Genomic DNA, 18,811 nt, shown 5'->3' with positions numbered 1-18,811 from the left:
GCTACATGAGGGACTCTTCTATCAATACTCCCATTATCTTACATTGTCAACCTTTTTTTTCTCTACTGGTTCCTTCCTTCTAGAAGACAAAATGAAACAAAAAAACTCTGCTTCAATTATATATCCCTCTACTCCAGTTGCCATATTCTGTCATCTTTATAACCAGGTTTCTTGAAAGACTTGCCAGTCTTTCTTCTGTCTCAGTTTCCATTTTCTCCTTTCCTAAATGAAATTGCCTTTTAAAGATCAACTATCTTTTTGATGCTCAATGCTATAGACATTTGAGAGTTTTTTAACTTGGCAGCATAGAGTATTGTTGACTTAGCTTTTCCCAAAAGACTCTTTTCTTACCTTTAGTTTTTGAAATACTTTGATCTCCTAATTTTCATTTTAACTCCTCTGGCTCATTTTCTCAGTCTTTTCTATGGACAGTATTTACACTACCAATTTGTAAAAATTTTTTTTTTTTTTCCAATTTGTAAGAATCTGTCTTAGCCATCTTACTTCCTACTCTACATATTCTACTTGAAAATTAGCTACTCTCAAAGATTCAGTTACTACATATATGCTGCTTATATCCAAGTTTCTGTCTTCAGTCCACTTTTCTCTCTTGAATATTAAATATAGCTCAGTTCTCAATGTCATATCCTTGGTTGGTTGTTATCAGTACTTAAGTGCTCTAATATAGCCTTTTCAAAACTGCATTTACTAAAAACACAGAAAAAAACAAAAACTATTTACTGTTATCATTCCTGTTCCAATCTGTCTACACACACTCACACTCATCTACACATCCACGTCTATACCTCTTGCCTTTTCCTTTGTTTTCTCTATTAGTAAATGGCACTACCATCCTTTCAGATCCACATGCCAGATTTTTATTATCATCCTTAATATTTTAGATCAGGATTTCATTTATTTTTCTGTTTTTGGGTTTTTTTTTGTTTTGTTTTTTCATTTATTTTTCTTAATCCATTTTTATTATTTTCTTTAATAAATAGATGGTAATAATCTTATTTTTCAAAATCCATCTCAAAATCTACTCTAGTCTTCAGACTTTTTTCTAGTCTTGGGGGCCTTTTGTAAATTGGAATTAAGACATTCACCTATTGATTTTTTTTAAAAACTAGCAAATGATTTACTTTTAGTAAATTAGTAAATTTATTGCTTAATAAAGGGTAGATGAGTGGTTATATAGAAATACACTGTGTGTTAGCTTTAATTCCACTCCTACCAGACAACAATCCTTCTATATCTCAAGTGTATCCACTTATATAAGTCCCCACTGACACCTGACTCCACTGACATTCTAACTCAGGTTACTATCCTCTCTTACTTGGGTTATTTTTTTTCCTACCTCTCCTTTCAGCTTTGGGTTAGCAATCCAGTTCATTTTCATTTTGCAGTCAGAGTCATTTTTGCAAAACATCCTTTCATTCTCTTCCCTTTTTTTTTTTTTTTTTCTTTAAAGATTTTATTTATTTATTCATGAGAGAGGCAGAGACACAGAGGGAGAAGCAGGCTCCTCACAGGGAGCCCAATTTGGGGCTTGATTCCTGGACCAGAGATCATGACCTGAGCCAAAGGCAGACGCTCTACCACTGAGCCACCCAGGCATCCCTAAGATGACTTCTTAAAGCATTTTTGATCTGGCATCTTCTGACCACTCTAGCCTCATCTTTTGTCATTAACCAGTGCCTGCCCTTCACTGCCAACTTTCAAACCCCAACACATTGCTCTTAATTCCTGTTCATCTTTTAAATCCCATACTAGGTATTTCCTCCTAAAATTTTTTCCTTGACCCCTGAAGGATAGGAGTTACTTTATCACTTTAAGGTAATATGATAGTGCCCTCTGGTCTCTTCAGTCACAGCATCACCATTTACTCCATTAGACACTCCATAAAACATCACAGATGTTTCTCTTTCTCTTGTTCTGTTTCTATGGCATTTTGTATTTATCTGTCTTCATTGCCATTGTCTCGGTATAGGACCTCATCTCTCTTTTTTTTTTTAAGATTTTTAAAATTTATTTATGAGAGATAGAGAGAGAGGCAGAGACACAGGCAGAGGGAGAAGCAGGCTCCATGCAGGGAGCCCGACGTGGGACTCGATCCCAGGTCTCCAGGATCACACCTGGGCTGAAGGCGGCGCTAATCCACTGAGCCACCCCAGCTGCCCTTTTTTTTTTTTTTTTTTTTTTAACCTAGATTACTGTTTCTTCTGTGTCTCTTTGTGTCAGTTTCATGTTTAACTTCCTTCACTGGCCTTCAAGATAAACTTCACCTTCATGAAGGATTCTTCATAGGCCTTATTTTACTCTTTCACTTCACTTCCAGCATCTACCCTGTGTATCTTATGTTAAACTCTTTTAGTTCTCTAAATGGATTAGGCTTTCTTGTTTCTGTGCCTTTTTGCATCTTGTTCCTTGCCTTTCTTTACCTGTCTCATTGCCTATTCATCATTTAAGGCTTGGCTCGTAAAGCAGTTTCAGTAGGAAGCCATCTCTGATTATTATTTTTTCTTCCCATTTTCTCCCCCATTTCCCCTCAGGTTAGGTGCCCAAAGCCTTTTGTATGTGCCTGTTCTATATGCAGCACTTATCTCACTTTTATCTTCATGTTCCCAATATGTAGCACAGTTTTCTGACAAATGGAAAGTGGTCAGTAAATGCTAAATTATGGTACATAAGGATTTGATTGACTTTCATTTTCTCCTTCTTAGTAGATCATTTTTCTAGTTTGTCACAGGTATTTTGCTTACTTGTCTTCCAAGATGCTTAACAGCCCCAACTATAGTTTAATAATCATAGATGTGTCTCAGTTCCACCCGCACTTTATTATATGTTGACTGAGAACTAACTTTGAAGTTAAACTGCTGTGTATTCTTGGAATGGCAAATGAAGTGATACTACATAAAAGTTTGACTGCATCTTTATACAAATGCATATTTAAATAGGGAAAAAAGCCATAGAAGCATTTTTTTAAGATTTATTTATTTATTAGGGAGAGCATATGCACGAATGGGGGGAGGGAGATGAGAGGGAGAGGGAAAGAGAGAATCTCCAGCAGACTCCCTACCGAGAAGGGAGCCCAAAACAGGTCTGGATCCCAAGATCCTGAGATCAAGACTGGAGCCGAAATCAAGAGTCAGATGTTCAACTGACTGAGCCACTCATGGGCCCCAGAAGCACTTTGATTCATATATTATAGTTTATTTTTAGCAACTATACTCTGCAACTGTTACTAAAAATTCCTTTTGAATCATTGTTTAGTGGTAACTAGGACATTAGTATATGTGCAGAACATCTAGTATAATTAGACTAGAAACCATGAATTATTTTTCTATCAAGAAATTAATGTAGAAAATGAAGTTACGGGCAGCCCTGGTGACTCAGTGGTTTAGCGCCACCTTCAGCCCGGGGTGTGATCCTGGAGACCCAGGATTCAGTCCCATGTCGTGTTCTCAGCATGGAGCCTGCTTCTCCTTCTGCCTGTCTCTCTGCCCGCCCCCCTTCTTTCTCTGTGCCTCTCATGAATAAATAAATAAAATCTTTAAAAAAAAAAATTAAAAGAAAGAAAATGAAGTTACTACATGTAGTAAGTAGTTAGGACTTTGAGTGTTATAGACAGATACAGCATCCATCCTTGACTCTTTCAGGTTGTTATTTTTGGTAAGCTGTTTTACTTCACTTCTTTGAGCCTCTGTTTCCTCCTGTAAAAGTACCTATATCATAGTGTTGTAAGGATGATATCAGGTAATACGTTAGTGTTAGAGTACTTGAGTGGTTCCTGGCTCTGAACTAATTTTTTTTTTTTTTTCTGAACTAATTTTTAACTACCAGCAAGATTTGGTCTGGGTTTTTAGGTAGTAGTTTCTAATTTTAGTCATAAATACTTTATTATTCAAAGTAGTTTGCATTAATATTATCTTTGGATGTCTAAATTAATCATAATTAATTAATCTTAACCAAGATTTTGACCTCCTGTTAAATATATTTTAATGATACTTCGTTTTATTTATGTATTTCATATTTCACAGAGGATGATTGCAGAGTGAACAGTAATATTTTACCTTTTTTATATTAAGGAAGCTTTAGAGAAGTCACTATGTTTCCTCATTTTTAAAGCTTTAATTTTAAATCAAAATTATATACCATAAAATTACTTAGTGGATTACTTGTCTTGTAAGTGACATAATAAACTTTTTAGTTAATAAAATTTATTTTTAGAGCAGTTTTAGTGTATTGCAAAATTGAGCAGAAAGTACCAGAGAGTTTACATATACACCCTGTCCCCACACACAACCTCCATCACTATCCATATCCTGAACCACAGTGGTACATTTGTTATAATTGATAAACCTGCATTGGTACATCATTAAAATTCACTTTTGGTGTAGTACACATTTTATGGATTTTGACAGATGTTTAGTTGATTTTTCTTTTTAAATCATGTCTGAAAAATCTTGCATTGGAGCATTCAATCTATTTTTATTTGATGTATTTACTTATTTATTGGGACTTGAATTTGGCCTATCTTTGTGCTGTTGATTTATCCTGCCTCATCTCTCTCCCTTTCTTTTTCCTTTTTATTTATTTGCTCAATTTTTGCTTATTTGATTTTCTGTCAGAGACACACCCATATGTAAAAACATTTGTGTCTGGTATAGTCAGTGTTTATCTAAATGTTACTTACATATTTATCATTTCTTTTGCTCTTCATTTATTCTTACATCTTTGATTTTATACCTAATAAGATCTTTCTGCCTAAGAAATACGCTTTAGATTTTTAAAAATCTTTTCATTTTATTTATTTATTTATTTATTTTTTACTGTGGATATATTAGTAATGACACCTTTCACTTTTTTCTTGGTATGGAACTAATTTTATTTTACCTTCATTCTCAAGACAGTTTGTTTTTTCACTGGTTTTACAGTTTAGGTTCATAATTATTTGAAGGTATCTTACCATCTTTTAACCTAAAATTATTACCAGACCAGTCACTTGACCAGAGAAGAATGGAGCAGAAGCAATATTTGAAGATTAGATAATAACTGAGAATATTTTAAAGCAGATGAATAAGATCTGTCTATAGATTCACAGAGGCCAGAGAATTCCAAGTAGGATGGATAAAAAGAAACACACATCATAATGAAATTTCAGGAAAATCAAGGCAAAGAGAAAAAATTCTTAAAAGTAGCTAAAGTAAAAGAAAAAGTACACTGGGAATATAAGTTTAGAAAAAAATACTCCAGGTAAATGCCAACCAAAAGAAAGCTTATTATATGAGATACAGTAAATTTTAAGGCAAAAAATGATAAAGTGGTTATTTTGTAACTGTAAGTGGCTCAAATCACCAGGAACATATAGTAATTCTAAATTTGTATGCATGTGATAACATGGCCTCAAGATAAATGAAAAATTGACAGTATTTTAAGGAGATATGGACAGATGCACAAGTCATAATAGATTTCAACACACTTATAAATAAAAATTAACCTAAGAAGGTAGAGGGGAAAAAATAAGAGCAGAAATTAATGACACAAGAAATAAATGTATACAATACAGAGAATCAACCAATCCAAAAAATGTATGTTTTATTCCAAAACAAAACAGCTAATAAAATTGAAAAGAGATAAAACAATCATAATTAGGCATGAAAACTGAAATCTTACTAGTGTCTACAGGTATTTTAAGAAAAACAAAACATAAATGGCTTAAATTTCAAATTTTTGTGAAATGGATAAATTTCTAGAAAAATCTAACTCAACAGAATTGACATTAGAAGAAACAAAAATCTAAATAGTTTTGTGACTATTAAAGAAACTGTGTAATTAAAAAATTAAAAATCCAGGTGCCCCTGGGTGATGCAATTGAGCATCTGACTCTTGGTTTCGTGGCTCAGGTGGTGATCTCAGGGTCATGAGATTGAGCCCCACTTCAAAGCTCAGCAAGAAGTCCGCTAAAGTTACTCTCCCTCTTGTCTCTCTCGCCCTCACTCTCTAAAATCTTTTTTGAAAAATTAAAACTCCAGGTACAAGTCATTTATGAATTGTAACATCCATTTAAGGAAGAAATAGTGCCAGTCTTTTGAAAAACTTTTTTTTAAAAAAGAATAGCTGAGTCAGAAATACTTCCAACTTATTTTATAAGACCAGCATAATCTAGGTGTCAGAATTTAACAAAGATGTTACAAAGAAGGAAAGCTATAGGCTAATCTCAATTTATATAAAGGCAAATGTAAAAATCTTAAATAAAATATTAGTAATCCAACATATAATATATAAAAAAAAGTGATAATTTATCAAGACCAAGTTGGATTTATTTTGAGTATGCAGGGTTGGTTTAACGTTTTAAAAATCTGTAATTTTCCATGTAAGGAGAAAGATAATATGAATATCTTAATAGATGCCAGAACAAAAAACATGACAGAAAATTCAGCATTGATTTTTTTTTCTTTAAGATTTATGTATTAATTTTGGAGAGGGGGTGAATGGGCAGAGGGAGAGAGAGTGTCTTCAACCAGACTCCCCATCTGTGTGTAGAGCCTGATGTGGAGCTCAGTCCCATGGCCGTGAGATCATGTCCTGAGCCTAAGCCCAAGAGTCACATGCTTAACTGACCAAACCATCCAGGCACTCTAGCATTGATCTCTCGTTAAAACTCTTAGCTATCAGTAGAATTTCCTTAATCTACACTGTACCCTGATTTTTCTTTTTGCTTGTGTATCTACATGCTGTATACTTGGGTCACCATGATGCCTCTTATGCCCTGTTTCTTCTTCCTGGCTTCCCTCTGCTGCTCCTCTTTGATCAGGCTCAGATGTTATCTTTTCTGTGTCTTTTCCTTGTATTTTTCAGATAAAAAATTGTTTTCTTTGCTCTGTATACTCATAGCTGTATTATCCAGGATAATCACCTTATGTTATGGTCAGTTAATTAGCAACCTTAATCCCACTTAATCTTTTGCTATGTAAGGTAACATATTCACAAATTTCAAAGATTAGGATGTGGTACCTTTGGAAGCCAGTATTCTGCCTGTCTTCCCTCTGATCCAAGATCCACTTCTTTCCCACTTGTAAAGTACACTCATCCTATCCCAGCATCCCGAGAAGAATCAACCCTACGTCCCAATTATAATTACATCCCAACCCAGTTACAGCATCAAACCAACATCCAAAATTTCATCAGCTCAAATCTTCTGTATCTCACCTAAATCAGATACGGGTGAGAATCAGTATAATCCACCCCAAAACGCAATTCTTAATCTGTCAACCTCAAGAAACAACTTCTCTCTTCACAAAATAGAAGGGTGGGGACAGGCATAGGATAACAGACATTCCTGTTCAAACAAGGGAAAAAAAAAAAAAAAAAAAAAAGAGTCACTGCTCCCAAGTAGTTTCAAAATCCGCAGCGGTTTGGTGCCTCCTGCAGCCTGCGGTGTGATCCTGGAGACCCGGGATCAAGTCCCACATCGGGCTCCCTGCATGGAGCCTGCTTCTCCCTCTGCCTGTGTCTCTGCCTCTCTCTCTGTGTCTATGAATAAATAAATAAAATCTTCTGCCTCTCTCTCTGTGTCTATGAATAAATAAATAAAATCTTTAAAAAAAAAAAAAAAGAAAGAAACAACTTCTCTCTTCACAAATAGAAGGGTGCGGACAGGCATAGGATAACAGACATTCCTGTTCAAACAGGAAAAAAAAAAAAAGGAGTCACTGCTCCCAAGTAGTTTTAAAATCCATCCAGGCAAATTCCCATTTGGTCTCAAAGTCTAGTAATAATTTTCTAGGGCTATGGCTCCGCCTTCTGGACACAAGGGTCTTTCCTCGGAGTCTTTTTCACAAAGGTTTCTTTTTTGTTAAGGTTAGCATATATTTGTAGCTGAGTAGCTTTGTCAGCCTATTTCTTGTTTGTAGAATTTTGGGGGTCTGACAGCCTTTCATTTTGTACTGTCTCTGTCCTTTTAAGTTCCAAGCTGGCAGTGTTTTTGTTTAAAGTTGTCAGAAAATCTTGTGGATCTCCCCCCTCTGACACAGGGATTCACTTCCATTAGATAAGAGGATCCTCCACGTTTTCTTCTTGTTGATCCCATTGCTGTTTGGACTTCTGCTGAGAAAGCTGAAGGGACCTATGAGTTGCATACTTCATCTTTTAAAGACTATTTCGCACCTCTCTGGGGTATTAGCAAAAATGTTGTCCATCTATGCCCCCCCCTTTTTTTGTTTTTGTTTTTGTTTTTTTAAATAGAGCCGCTTTTTGTGAATCTCAATCTTAGTGTCTTTGACACTCTGGATAGAATGAAAATTTCTTCAACTATTAAGTCCTGGTTCCTTTTTTTTCTTTCTTTCTGGTTCCTTTTTGTTGACCATTTCTTCCCTTAATTATGTCTCTCACATTTTAATATAAACACCAAGAAGAAACCAGTCCACACCTCCAATACTTTGGAAATCTCCTAAGCTTAATATTCAAGTTCATTTCTTTTAACTCTGGCTTTTAGGGGCACCAGGTGGCTCAGTTGGTTAGAGGGTCCAACTCTTGATCTCCACTCAGGTCTTGACCTTCAGGGTCATGAGTTAAAGCCCTATGTTAAGTTCCACACTGGGTGTGTGGAGTCTATTTAGAAAAAAAAAAAAAAAAAGAAAACTTTTTTTTAAATGTGGCTTTCAGCATAACTATAGGATACAGTTTTGCTAAGCTTTCTTCCATAATAATATTGATCCCTTTCCTATGGTTTCCAGTAACACATTCCTCGTTTTCTTGAGTCCTCACTAGAGACACCCCATGTCCATGTTTTTACCATCAGTCTGCTCATGACTGTCGGAATTTTCTAATGTGACCATGTGTTCTCTACTGTGCTTCAGAATTCCTTGAGTCCTCACTTATTCATATCCATATTCCTGCTAAAAGGCTGTTGAAGCAGTCTACGCTTTTTAAAATCATGCTCGTGAAAATTCTAGCCTCTTGCCCACTGCCCATTTCCAGAACCAGTTTCACATTTTTAGGTGTTTGTTATAGGAGCATCCCACGTCTAGGTTACCAAGATCTGTAGTAGTTTCTTATTGCTGCTGTAACAATTTACCACAGATTTAGTGACTTAAAAAGCACAAACTTATTATCATATGGTCTTGGAGATTAGAAATCTCAAATGGGTCTCATTGTGCCAAAATCAGAGTGTCATCAGGGCTGTGTTCCTGCTGGTGACTCTAGAGGACAATCCATTTCCTTGCCTTTTTCAGCTACCAGAAGCTATCCACATTCCTTGGTTCATGATCTCTTTCCATCTGCAAGCCAGCAATAGCCAGTGAAGTCTTTCTTATATCTTAACCATGCTGATTCTGACACATCTTCCCTTCTCTTCTGCCAGTAAGGACTCTTGTAATTACATGGGGGGCCCACAAAGGTAATCAGAATAACTCCCTATTTTAAGGTGAACTGATTTGCTGTCTTAATTCTCCTTTGCTCTGTAACTTAACATATTCCTATGTCGCAGGGATTACAATGTAGACATCTTTAGGGGGCCATTATTCTGCGTACTACACTAGTACTTGGTATAAATCATTAGTTCTCAATTCAGCTATTATTGCATTGTGTTGAGAACATTTGGGCTCTTCAGAGGCAGACTACTTTCATCCTTCCCCCACCCCTCCATTCTTTTTCACAATGATACTTTTTTAAAATATTGAGGTGAAATTCACTTAACCATTTAGTGGTATTTAGTGCATTTACAGTGTTATGCAACCATCACCTCCCTTATAGTTTCAAAACTTTTTATTAACACAGAACACCTCATACTCATTAAATAATCACTCCCTATTTCTTCCTCCCTTCATCTCCTATTAACAGATAATCAGTTTTCTCCCTGTGTTTGCCTTTTCTGAATAGTCCAGTGGCGTTCACCTGGAATAATATTTTCAGGGTGTATCCATGTTATAGCATGTATCAGTACTTCATTCTTTTTTATGTCTGACTCATATCCCATTATATGTGTATGTACATTTTGCTTATACATTCATCCACTGATGAACATTTAGATGGTTTCTACCTTTTGGCTATTATGATTAATGCTGATATAAACATTTATGTACAAGTTTCTGTGTGGACAAATTTTTTCATTTTTATAAGTATATACCTAGGATTAGAACTTGCAAAGTTATGGCAGTTCTGTGTTCAAATTCTTGAAGGACTGCTGAACTATTTTTCGTATTTGCAATATATTACATTCCCATCAGCAATAAACAAGCGTTCCTATTTCTTCACATCCTTGGCAACACTTTTTATTTTCTGTTTTTTTTTTTTTTATTATGGTCATCCTAGTAGCTATAAAGTATCATCTCATTGTGGTTTGGATTTGCATTTCTGAATGGCTAATAATGTTGAATGTCTTTTAATGTGCTTGTGGTCTTTGTATAGATACTGAAGTCTTTTGCTCAGTTGCTTTTTTTTTTTAAGGTTTTATTTATTTTTTCATAGACACAGAGAGAGAGAGAGGCAGAGACACAGAGGGAGAAGCAGGCTCCATGCAGGGAGCCCGATGTGGGACTCGATCCCGGGTCTCCAGGATCACACCCCAGGCTTCAGGCGGCGCCAAACCGCTGCGCCACCAGGACTGCCCTTTTGCTCAGTTTTTAATCCAGCTGTTTGTCTTTTTGTTGTTGATTTATGAGAGTCCTTTATATATTCTTGATACTAAACCCTTATCAGATATATGATATGTAGGTATTTTCTCCCATTCTATAAATTGTGTTACTTTCTTGATAATGTCCTTTGATTTGATTTGATTTTTATGATTTTAAACAATAAGTTTATTGTTTTGTTTTTTTGCTCATGCTTTTGGTGTCAAATCTGAGTCCTTTACCAAATCCATGGTAGAACATTTACCCCTATGCTGTGTTCTACAAGTTTTCTAGTTTTAGTTCTTATATTTAAATTACTGATCCCTTTTTTGTTAATTTTTTTTTATATAGAATGAGGTAGGGATCCAACTTCATTCTTTTGCATGTGGTTATCCAGTTATCCCAGCACCATTCGTTGAAGAGACTATTGTTTCCCCCGTTGAATGGTCTTGGCACTCTTGTCAGAAATCAGCTGGCCATCAATATTTGGGTTTATTTCTGTACCCACTTCTGTTCCTTTGGCCTCAATGTCTATCTTTATGATAGTACCACCCTGTTTTAATGACCATAACCTTGTAGTAAGTTTTGAAAAAGGTAGTGGGCGTCCTATAATTTTGTTTTTTCTTTTTCAATATTATTTTTTCTATTTGAGGCCCGTTGTAATTTTTTTTCCATTTTAGCAAAATGGCCCATTTGTATTTCGATTAGGATTATATTGAATATATTGATGACTTCGGGGAGGATTGCCCTCTTAACAATATTAAGTCTCCTAATCCATGAATGTAAGTCTTTTCATTTAATTAGTTTCCATTAACATCCTTAGCACTGTTTTGTAGTTTTTGGTGTACAAATCATTTCCTGGGTTAAATTTATTTCTCAGTAAGAAAATTTATTCTTTTGGATTGTATTATAAGTGGAATTGTATTCTTAATATCCTTTTTAGATTGTTCACTGCTGGTGTATAGAAACACAGTTGATTTTTGTGGGTTGATCTTGACCCTGCAGCTTTCCTGATTTATTAGCTCTGGTAGTTTTTTCTTCGTTCTTTGAGGTTTTCTACATCTTAGAGTTATGTCATCTGCAAATAGAGATAGTTTTACTACTTATTCTGATGCACGATGTTATTTTTTTTCTTACTTAACTCTACTGATCGGATTTCCAGTACAGCATGAAATAGTAATGGTGAAAGCATCCTTGTCTTATTTCTCATCTTAATGGTGAAAGCTTTCAGTCTTTCACCCTTGAATATGATGTCATTTGTGGGTTTTTAATAAATGTCCTATATAGGGCAGCCCAGGTGGCTCAGCAGTTTAGCGCCGCCTTTGGCCCAGGGCATGATCCTGGAGACCCGGGATCGAGTCCGATGTCGGGCTCCCTGCAAGGAGCCTGCTTCTCCCTCTGCCTGTGTCTCTGCCTCTCAATGTGTGTGTGTCTCTCATGAACAAATAAATAAAAATCTTAAATAAATAAATAAATAAATGTCCTATATAATGTTGAGGAACAACTTTTTTTTAAATAATAAATGTCCTATATAATGTTGAAGAACAACTTTTTTTTTAACGATTTTATTTATTTCAGAGAAAGTGCAAGAATGAACAGGGGGCAGGAGAAGGGGCAAAGGGAGAGGGAGAAGCAGGCCTCCATGAGCAGGGAGCCCAAAATGGGGCTCAATCCCAGGACCCTGAGATCACCACCTGAGCCAAAGGCAGATGCTTAACCAACTGAGCCACCTGGGTGCCCCATGTTGAGGAACTTCTATTTCTAGTTTTTTTGGGGGGCTTTTCAAAGGCAGACTACTCTCATGTCCTACCCTTCCTCATTTATTTATTTGTTTGTTTGTTTTACCCTTCCTCATTTAAAAAATCTAATCCTTAGTGCATAGTGCATAGCTTAATGTTTGGTAAATGTTTGCTAAATTGTACAAATAAATGGGCTTGCTTTTTTTTATTCTTAAGTGCCTGTAATAGTCTTATTTACCATAGCTTGCACTCCTTAACTTTGAGTTTCTTAAACAGAATCTCTTTAAAGAATTGAGTATCAAATTTGTTTGAAATGAGTATCTTGTTTTCTGATATTTGTGCTCATTATTTCTATTTGACTGAATATTTGAATATTCTATTTGACTGAATATTACAGTCTATATGACTGTAATATTTCTATTACAGTCATCTCACATTTATATCAAACTATTATAAAACAGTTCTTTGGATTAAAAATAAAATTCTCATCCATTCAGACTCATTATGGAAGATTATCAAGAGTTATTAAGTTTTATGTTTGAGGTTTAAGTTTCTTGGCTTTTTTTTTCTTGGCTTTTATTTTATTTTATTTTATTTTTTTAATTTTTATTTATGATAGTCACACAGAGAGTGAGAGAGAGAGAGGCAGAGACACAGGCAGAGGGAGAAGCAGGCTCCATGCACCGGGAGCCCGACGTGGGATTCGATCCCGGGTCTCCAGAATTGCGCCCTGGGCCAAAGGCAGGCGCTAAACCGCTGCACCACCCAGGGATCCCTTTCTTGGCTTTTAAAATAAAGTTTTATATAAACCTATTTTAGGAGCTTTTAGCATGCCTCTAAATAAGGACACATATTATATTTGAACCTAATAATATATTAATCATTGGCTGTAATATCAGATATGATTCATATAGGGAGGATTTAGACTTTATCTTCACATCTGTGAATAAAAGATTTGCTAAGTAACTTAACCAACTGACTTGCTTAAGAGTGTGAACTTTTTTAGGGTCTTAAAAACACATCATAAAAATAATTATGTAGGATTTAAGTGCCATTAAGATTAACATTAATTAGCTTAGCTCTTTTTATTCTTTGAAAAGGATTGTCCTCAATTTTTACCTAAATTTATTTTACTTTTTTGTTCATTTTCAGATATTTTACATTTTAATTAAAAACATTTCATTAATGAAAATAATAATGAAATGACAATAGAGATATCTTAAGATCTCTAATATATGTCAGATACTTCCTGCTAGGGAAATGCAGAGAAATTTAAGAAATGTCGTCTTTGCTGTTTTGAAGCTTGCATTCTATTTGGTGAGACAATCTGGAATAGGAATTCTTAAACGGAGAGCTGTGAATCCCCAAATTTATGTATATGTGAAATTTTCTGGAGAATGTTTATAAATTCCTTTAGATTATTTTTAAATATCCACTATCATAAAATGGTAAGAATCACTGCCATAGAAATTCAGTAGTCTAGTATTTAGTACTTTCTGCAGAATTTGTTTATTAATGCTTCAAAACCAAGCATAGAGAAATTAGTGAATATATATACTTTCCTATTTACTTGAAGCTTAATAGTAGTTATAGTAGTAGTACTCAAAATGCAGGAAGGAAATAGCTAAGTTCTGCTGATGATAAAAGGTGCCATTAATCTTTTTTTTTTTAATTTTTTTTCAATTTTTATTTATTTATGATAGTCACAGAGAGAGAGAGAGGGAGAGACATAGGCCGAGGGAGAAGCAAGCTCCATGCACCAGGAGCCCGATGTGGGATTCGATCCCAGGTCTCCAGGATCGCTCCCTGGGCCAAAGGCAGGCGCCAAACCGCTGCGCTACCCAGGGATCCCAGGTGCCATTAATCTTTAGTGGGAATTGTATGTGTTTAATATCAAAGTAGACCTGTGAAATAATGCTCTGGGGTCAAAGTTTTTTAAATCAAGAAGTATCACTCTACTAAGAAAATTGGGGAGGGAGTATTTGTATGACTTTGCCTTAGCTATAGGGATGTGGATGATTTGAACCACAACACAAAGCATATTAACAACTGGAACTAGGGATCCCTGGGTGGCGCAGCGGTTTGGCGCCTGCCTTTGGCCCAGGGCGCAATCCTGGAGACCCGGGATCAAGTCCCACGTCGGGCTCCCGGTGCGTGGAGCCTGCTTCTCCCTCTGCCTGTGTCTCTGACTCTCTCTCTCTCTCTGTGACTATCATAAAAAAAAAAAAAAAAAAAAAAAAAAAAAAAAAAAAAAAAAAAAAAAAAAAAAAAAAAAAACAACTGGAACTAAATGCTATTGATACCAGATATGCATTACGTTATGTTGTAAGATTAACCAAACAATATATTCAACGAACTAAATCATCAGTGAACTGATATTCATTTTTAACTCACAAGAATACTAGTTGAAAAATACACCAACTAAATATGCTTACCTCCAAATACAGAAATTCCCAGCCATCTGCATATATAAAGACTGCAAATTTGCATGAGAGCCAAACTTCTTAGTAGAATATAGTTTCAAAAATTTGGGGAAATTCAAATTGCACCAGATTTTCATTGGTGGCATATATATGCCTATCCAGAAACTATTTGCCATAAATTCCTATAGCTTTTCTTTATTGGATTAGTTGAGATTTTATCCTTTTTAGTTTCTAAACCTTTTAATATCACGTTTCCCTCTTCTCCCTTTAACTCCCTCTACATTCACACTGCCACACTTCTCTAAGTCTACCTGAAGCATCTGCTGCAGCTGTCCACTGTTGCTTTATTTGGTGTAATAAAACCCAGCAGTTGTGTTAACCTAAGACTTGGTAGACAGATTTAATTTAAATGTTTATTTTTTCACTCTTAAGGTATTTCTAGTGGAATACGAACTGAATTTCTTGGAAGATTGTTGTTTCCTTTGAATAGGCTTTCTTTAGAATTAGTAAATTTAACATCTAGCTAAAGGAGAATAGCATTTATACTAAATGTTGCTGAAGGACCTGAATAAACATAAATAAATCATATCTGGGTTAGGAGCTTTGTCAAATACCCCCAGAACACATGAGTAAACAAACAAGCTTGAGTATGATAGATAAAAGCAATTCTTTCAGTATTGTAGTGTGAAATGGGGGTTGTTTTACTGTGGAGTGGTTTCTTTTATCAGAAAACAGGATCATTTTTTACTAGGAAATGTTATAAGTGTTTATGTCTTATAATGGTTCTACATATATTAAGCTAGTTTTTTTCAAAGTTATATATGAATATTTGAAATTAATAAAATAACCATAAAGCACTTTCAAGATTTAAAGTCTTCTATTTATATTTATTTTTTTAAAGGACATTTATAGCTTTTATTTCTTTTTTTTTTAATTTTTATTTATTATTTATGATAGTCACACAGAGAGAGAGAGAGAGAGGCAGAGACACGGGCACAGGGAGAAGCAGGCTCCATGCACCGGGAGCCCGGCGTGGGATTCGATCCCGGGTCTCCAGGATCGCGCCCTGGGCCAAAGGCAGGCGCTAAACCGCTGCACCACCCAGGGATCCCCTTCTATTTATATTTATTAAAAATTTGATGCTTTGAGTATAGTTTTAGCATTCCTTTTCCTCACATATGGAAGCAGAAAAACGAAAAATGTCTAGTTTTTTCTTTTTTTTTTTTTTTAAACCAGTACCCAACTGGACTGTCTTTGCATTAATTTTCTAGTACTCTTAGAATAAAATGAAATTCATTCCTTAGTCTGGAAGTCCATACATAAGCTGGCCCCTGCTTGCCTCTCCTATAGCTCACCGCCTCTCTGGCTGTTTTGATGTTTATATTTTTTTTTCTCAGAGTATGCCAGCCTGTGTCCAACTTAGCATCCTTGCACTTGCTCTAACTTATGTCTCAAACATACTACCCCAGGTTTTCTTGTAGTTTTCGTTTTGATGTTCTTTTTTTTTTTTTTTTTTTAATTTTTATTTTTTTATGATAGTCACAGAGAGAGAGAGAGAGAGAGAGAGGCAGAGACACAGGCAGAGGGAGAAGCAGGCTCGGAGCCTGATGTGGGATTCGATCCCGGGTCTCCAGGATCACGCCCTGGGCCAAAGGCAGGCGCTAAACCGCTGCGCCACCCAGGGATCCCTCGTTTTGATGTTCTGATCAAGACCACCTCCCTAACACTCTGTGCAAATGAGTGTAATACAGTCATTATCATACCACCCTTTTTTGTTTTCTTCATAACACTTACTGTTATTTGGGATGATTTTATTTCTTTATTAAATTGTTTCTTTTCTGCCTCCTTAGTGGGAACTATAGAATGTAAGTTCAAAATAAAATGAAAGGAGAAAATGTCTTTTTCATTGTACCCTTAGGATTGAAATTCTAGAACATCACTTGATACATAGCATTCATTAAATAGTTGCTGAATTTATGAATTAGTTGTTCCATCTTTAAGTATTAGACGCATTTTAAAGAATATTTTAAAGGACTTTTTGCTTATTATATTTTGGGCTGAAAGTTGTCAACATTGTAGTGTTTCCATTTATTTTATGTTCTTTTGCTGGTTGTAAATAAGAAATAACTATTAATCTTAATATCTAGAATTACAATTTCATTTTTAACAGGTTGACTTTGGCAGAATATCATGAACAGGAAGAAATTTTCAAACTTAGACTAGGACATCTCAAAAAGGTATGTGAAGCATATGCTAAATATTTAGTTTGTTACTGGAGGTTGTGGAAAGTTTGTATTATAAGTCTTTTTGGAAAAGTCATTTAAAGAGAGAAAGTACCCAGAGAGACCAAAAACCAGAGGGGTGGGGTGGGCATTAAAGTTGTATTTTTAAGTTAAATATATTAAAATAACATTCCTTTACCTTGTGGCAGCTTATAAACATTGAGATGAAAAAATAAATAAATAAAAATAAAAATAAACATTGAGATGCTGATAATACCATGTCCCTAAGTAGAGAAGTAACTCCTGGCCAGACTTACAGGATCTTAAGATTACTCTGTTTAAATACTATTTTTGTAAAAATGCTTCATTTTTAAGATGAAATGTAAATTTCCATATTGTTTGTGTCTATTTATAATAAATATTTATAAATTAATAACAAACTTGTTTCTTTGGCTTAACTTTTAAGCTATCAAATGCTTGATGAGATGTTTCAATTAATATATGTACATTGGCAAATTTAGAAGAACCTAATCATCAGAATAGTATAAAGTTATATAATGTATCAGAATGTTGCTGTGTGTTAGTATAGTACATTTTTATAATGTATAACTTTGTATTGATTTGTAAACTATGAAATTGTAATCAGTTCATTGTTTTTAATAGTTCATATTTTTAGTTCAAGCCATTTCAAATAAAAATAGAGTGGATTTTCCTACTCAAAAGTAAGTTACTAAAAAAAAAAAAAAAAACAAAAGTAAGTTACTGACAGATGTAAAATACTTTTTCTTTGACCCATTTTTTATTCTGTTTTTTTGTCACATTACTTACATATTTTTTAATAGGCTGAATAATCGCTGAAATTAAATTAGGAAACTAATCGAAGATTGATAGCTTCAGAAGTTCTCTTCCTGGGATAAGGTGAAGTAGGACAGAGAAACCCATTCTGGTAGCAGCTGCTATCATACTGTTTTGTTTTTTGGAATGCTATCAAGGTGCTTCAGACCCTTTGCCATTCAATTACAGGGACCAGAATTTTATATATATATATTATATATATTATATATAATATATATAAATATATAATTTGCATTAGTGTTTTTAACTATGCTATATCTGTCTATGCCCCTTCTCAGAAAAGTTTCAGCCCCAAACTACTTTAACAGGAAATTCTAAAATGATTTATTCTGGTCTTTTTTTTAAGGTGTATTTTGTTTTGTTGTAATTACTATTTTTCCTGGTCTTTGAGATACAGTAGACAACTTTAGTCTGTCCATCTGTAACAGATGGAGCTGTAATGGGACTCTTGAAGGATTTTGTAGTACAGATGTAGTACTGGTATTTGTGGATCCACCTAAGCTATTTTGATAATGAATTCATAGAGACCTATGTTTGATGTCCCCTGTAAAGATTTATAATTTATTTTCTAACCAGCTTTTCATGATAGTGGGACACTTTAACTGGAAGGTTATTATCTTCACATATAATAATTTCAAATTACTCTAATGAGATTTTACATGTGTGTATCTTATTTAATAAAAACCTGTTGTATAAAACCTGAAATTTTAAAGCAGTTAAATTAGGAATTGGCTACTTGTATTACCAAAAATACTTCACTTTTTGAAAAGCTCCAGAGAAGGGTTTGGGTTTGGTTTTGATTGGTTGTGCTTGGTTGATTTTAAAGCTTTCCTGGTACTTTGAAAATGTTTAGTTTCTCTGAAACATTTCTGTGTAAGTGTTGTAAAATGAGGTATACCTAAACATCTAGATACTATATAAACAGTTGCAAGCTGTTGTAGAATATTACACTTTCTCGT

The 18,811-nt window shown here is 34.7% G+C and overlaps 1 protein-coding gene across 3 annotated transcripts in view; it reads left to right on the top strand.

The window, feature by feature from the left end:
• Positions 1-18,811, top strand: part of TLK1 (tousled like kinase 1) — a 150,654-nt gene that overhangs the window by 100,035 nt on the left and 31,808 nt on the right. For all 3 annotated transcript variants that reach the window (XM_038584808.1, XM_038584809.1, XM_038584810.1), the window contains one exon: positions 16,946-17,012. In XM_038584808.1, the coding sequence (XP_038440736.1) occupies positions 16,946-17,012 (67 nt within the window). The remainder of the gene's footprint in view (positions 1-16,945; positions 17,013-18,811) is intronic.

This window comes from Canis lupus, chromosome 36 (assembly GCF_011100685.1).
Source record: "Canis lupus familiaris isolate Mischka breed German Shepherd chromosome 36, alternate assembly UU_Cfam_GSD_1.0, whole genome shotgun sequence".
Taxonomy (NCBI): domain Eukaryota; kingdom Metazoa; phylum Chordata; class Mammalia; order Carnivora; family Canidae; genus Canis; species Canis lupus.
This window is presented reverse-complemented; position numbering and strand designations above follow the sequence as displayed.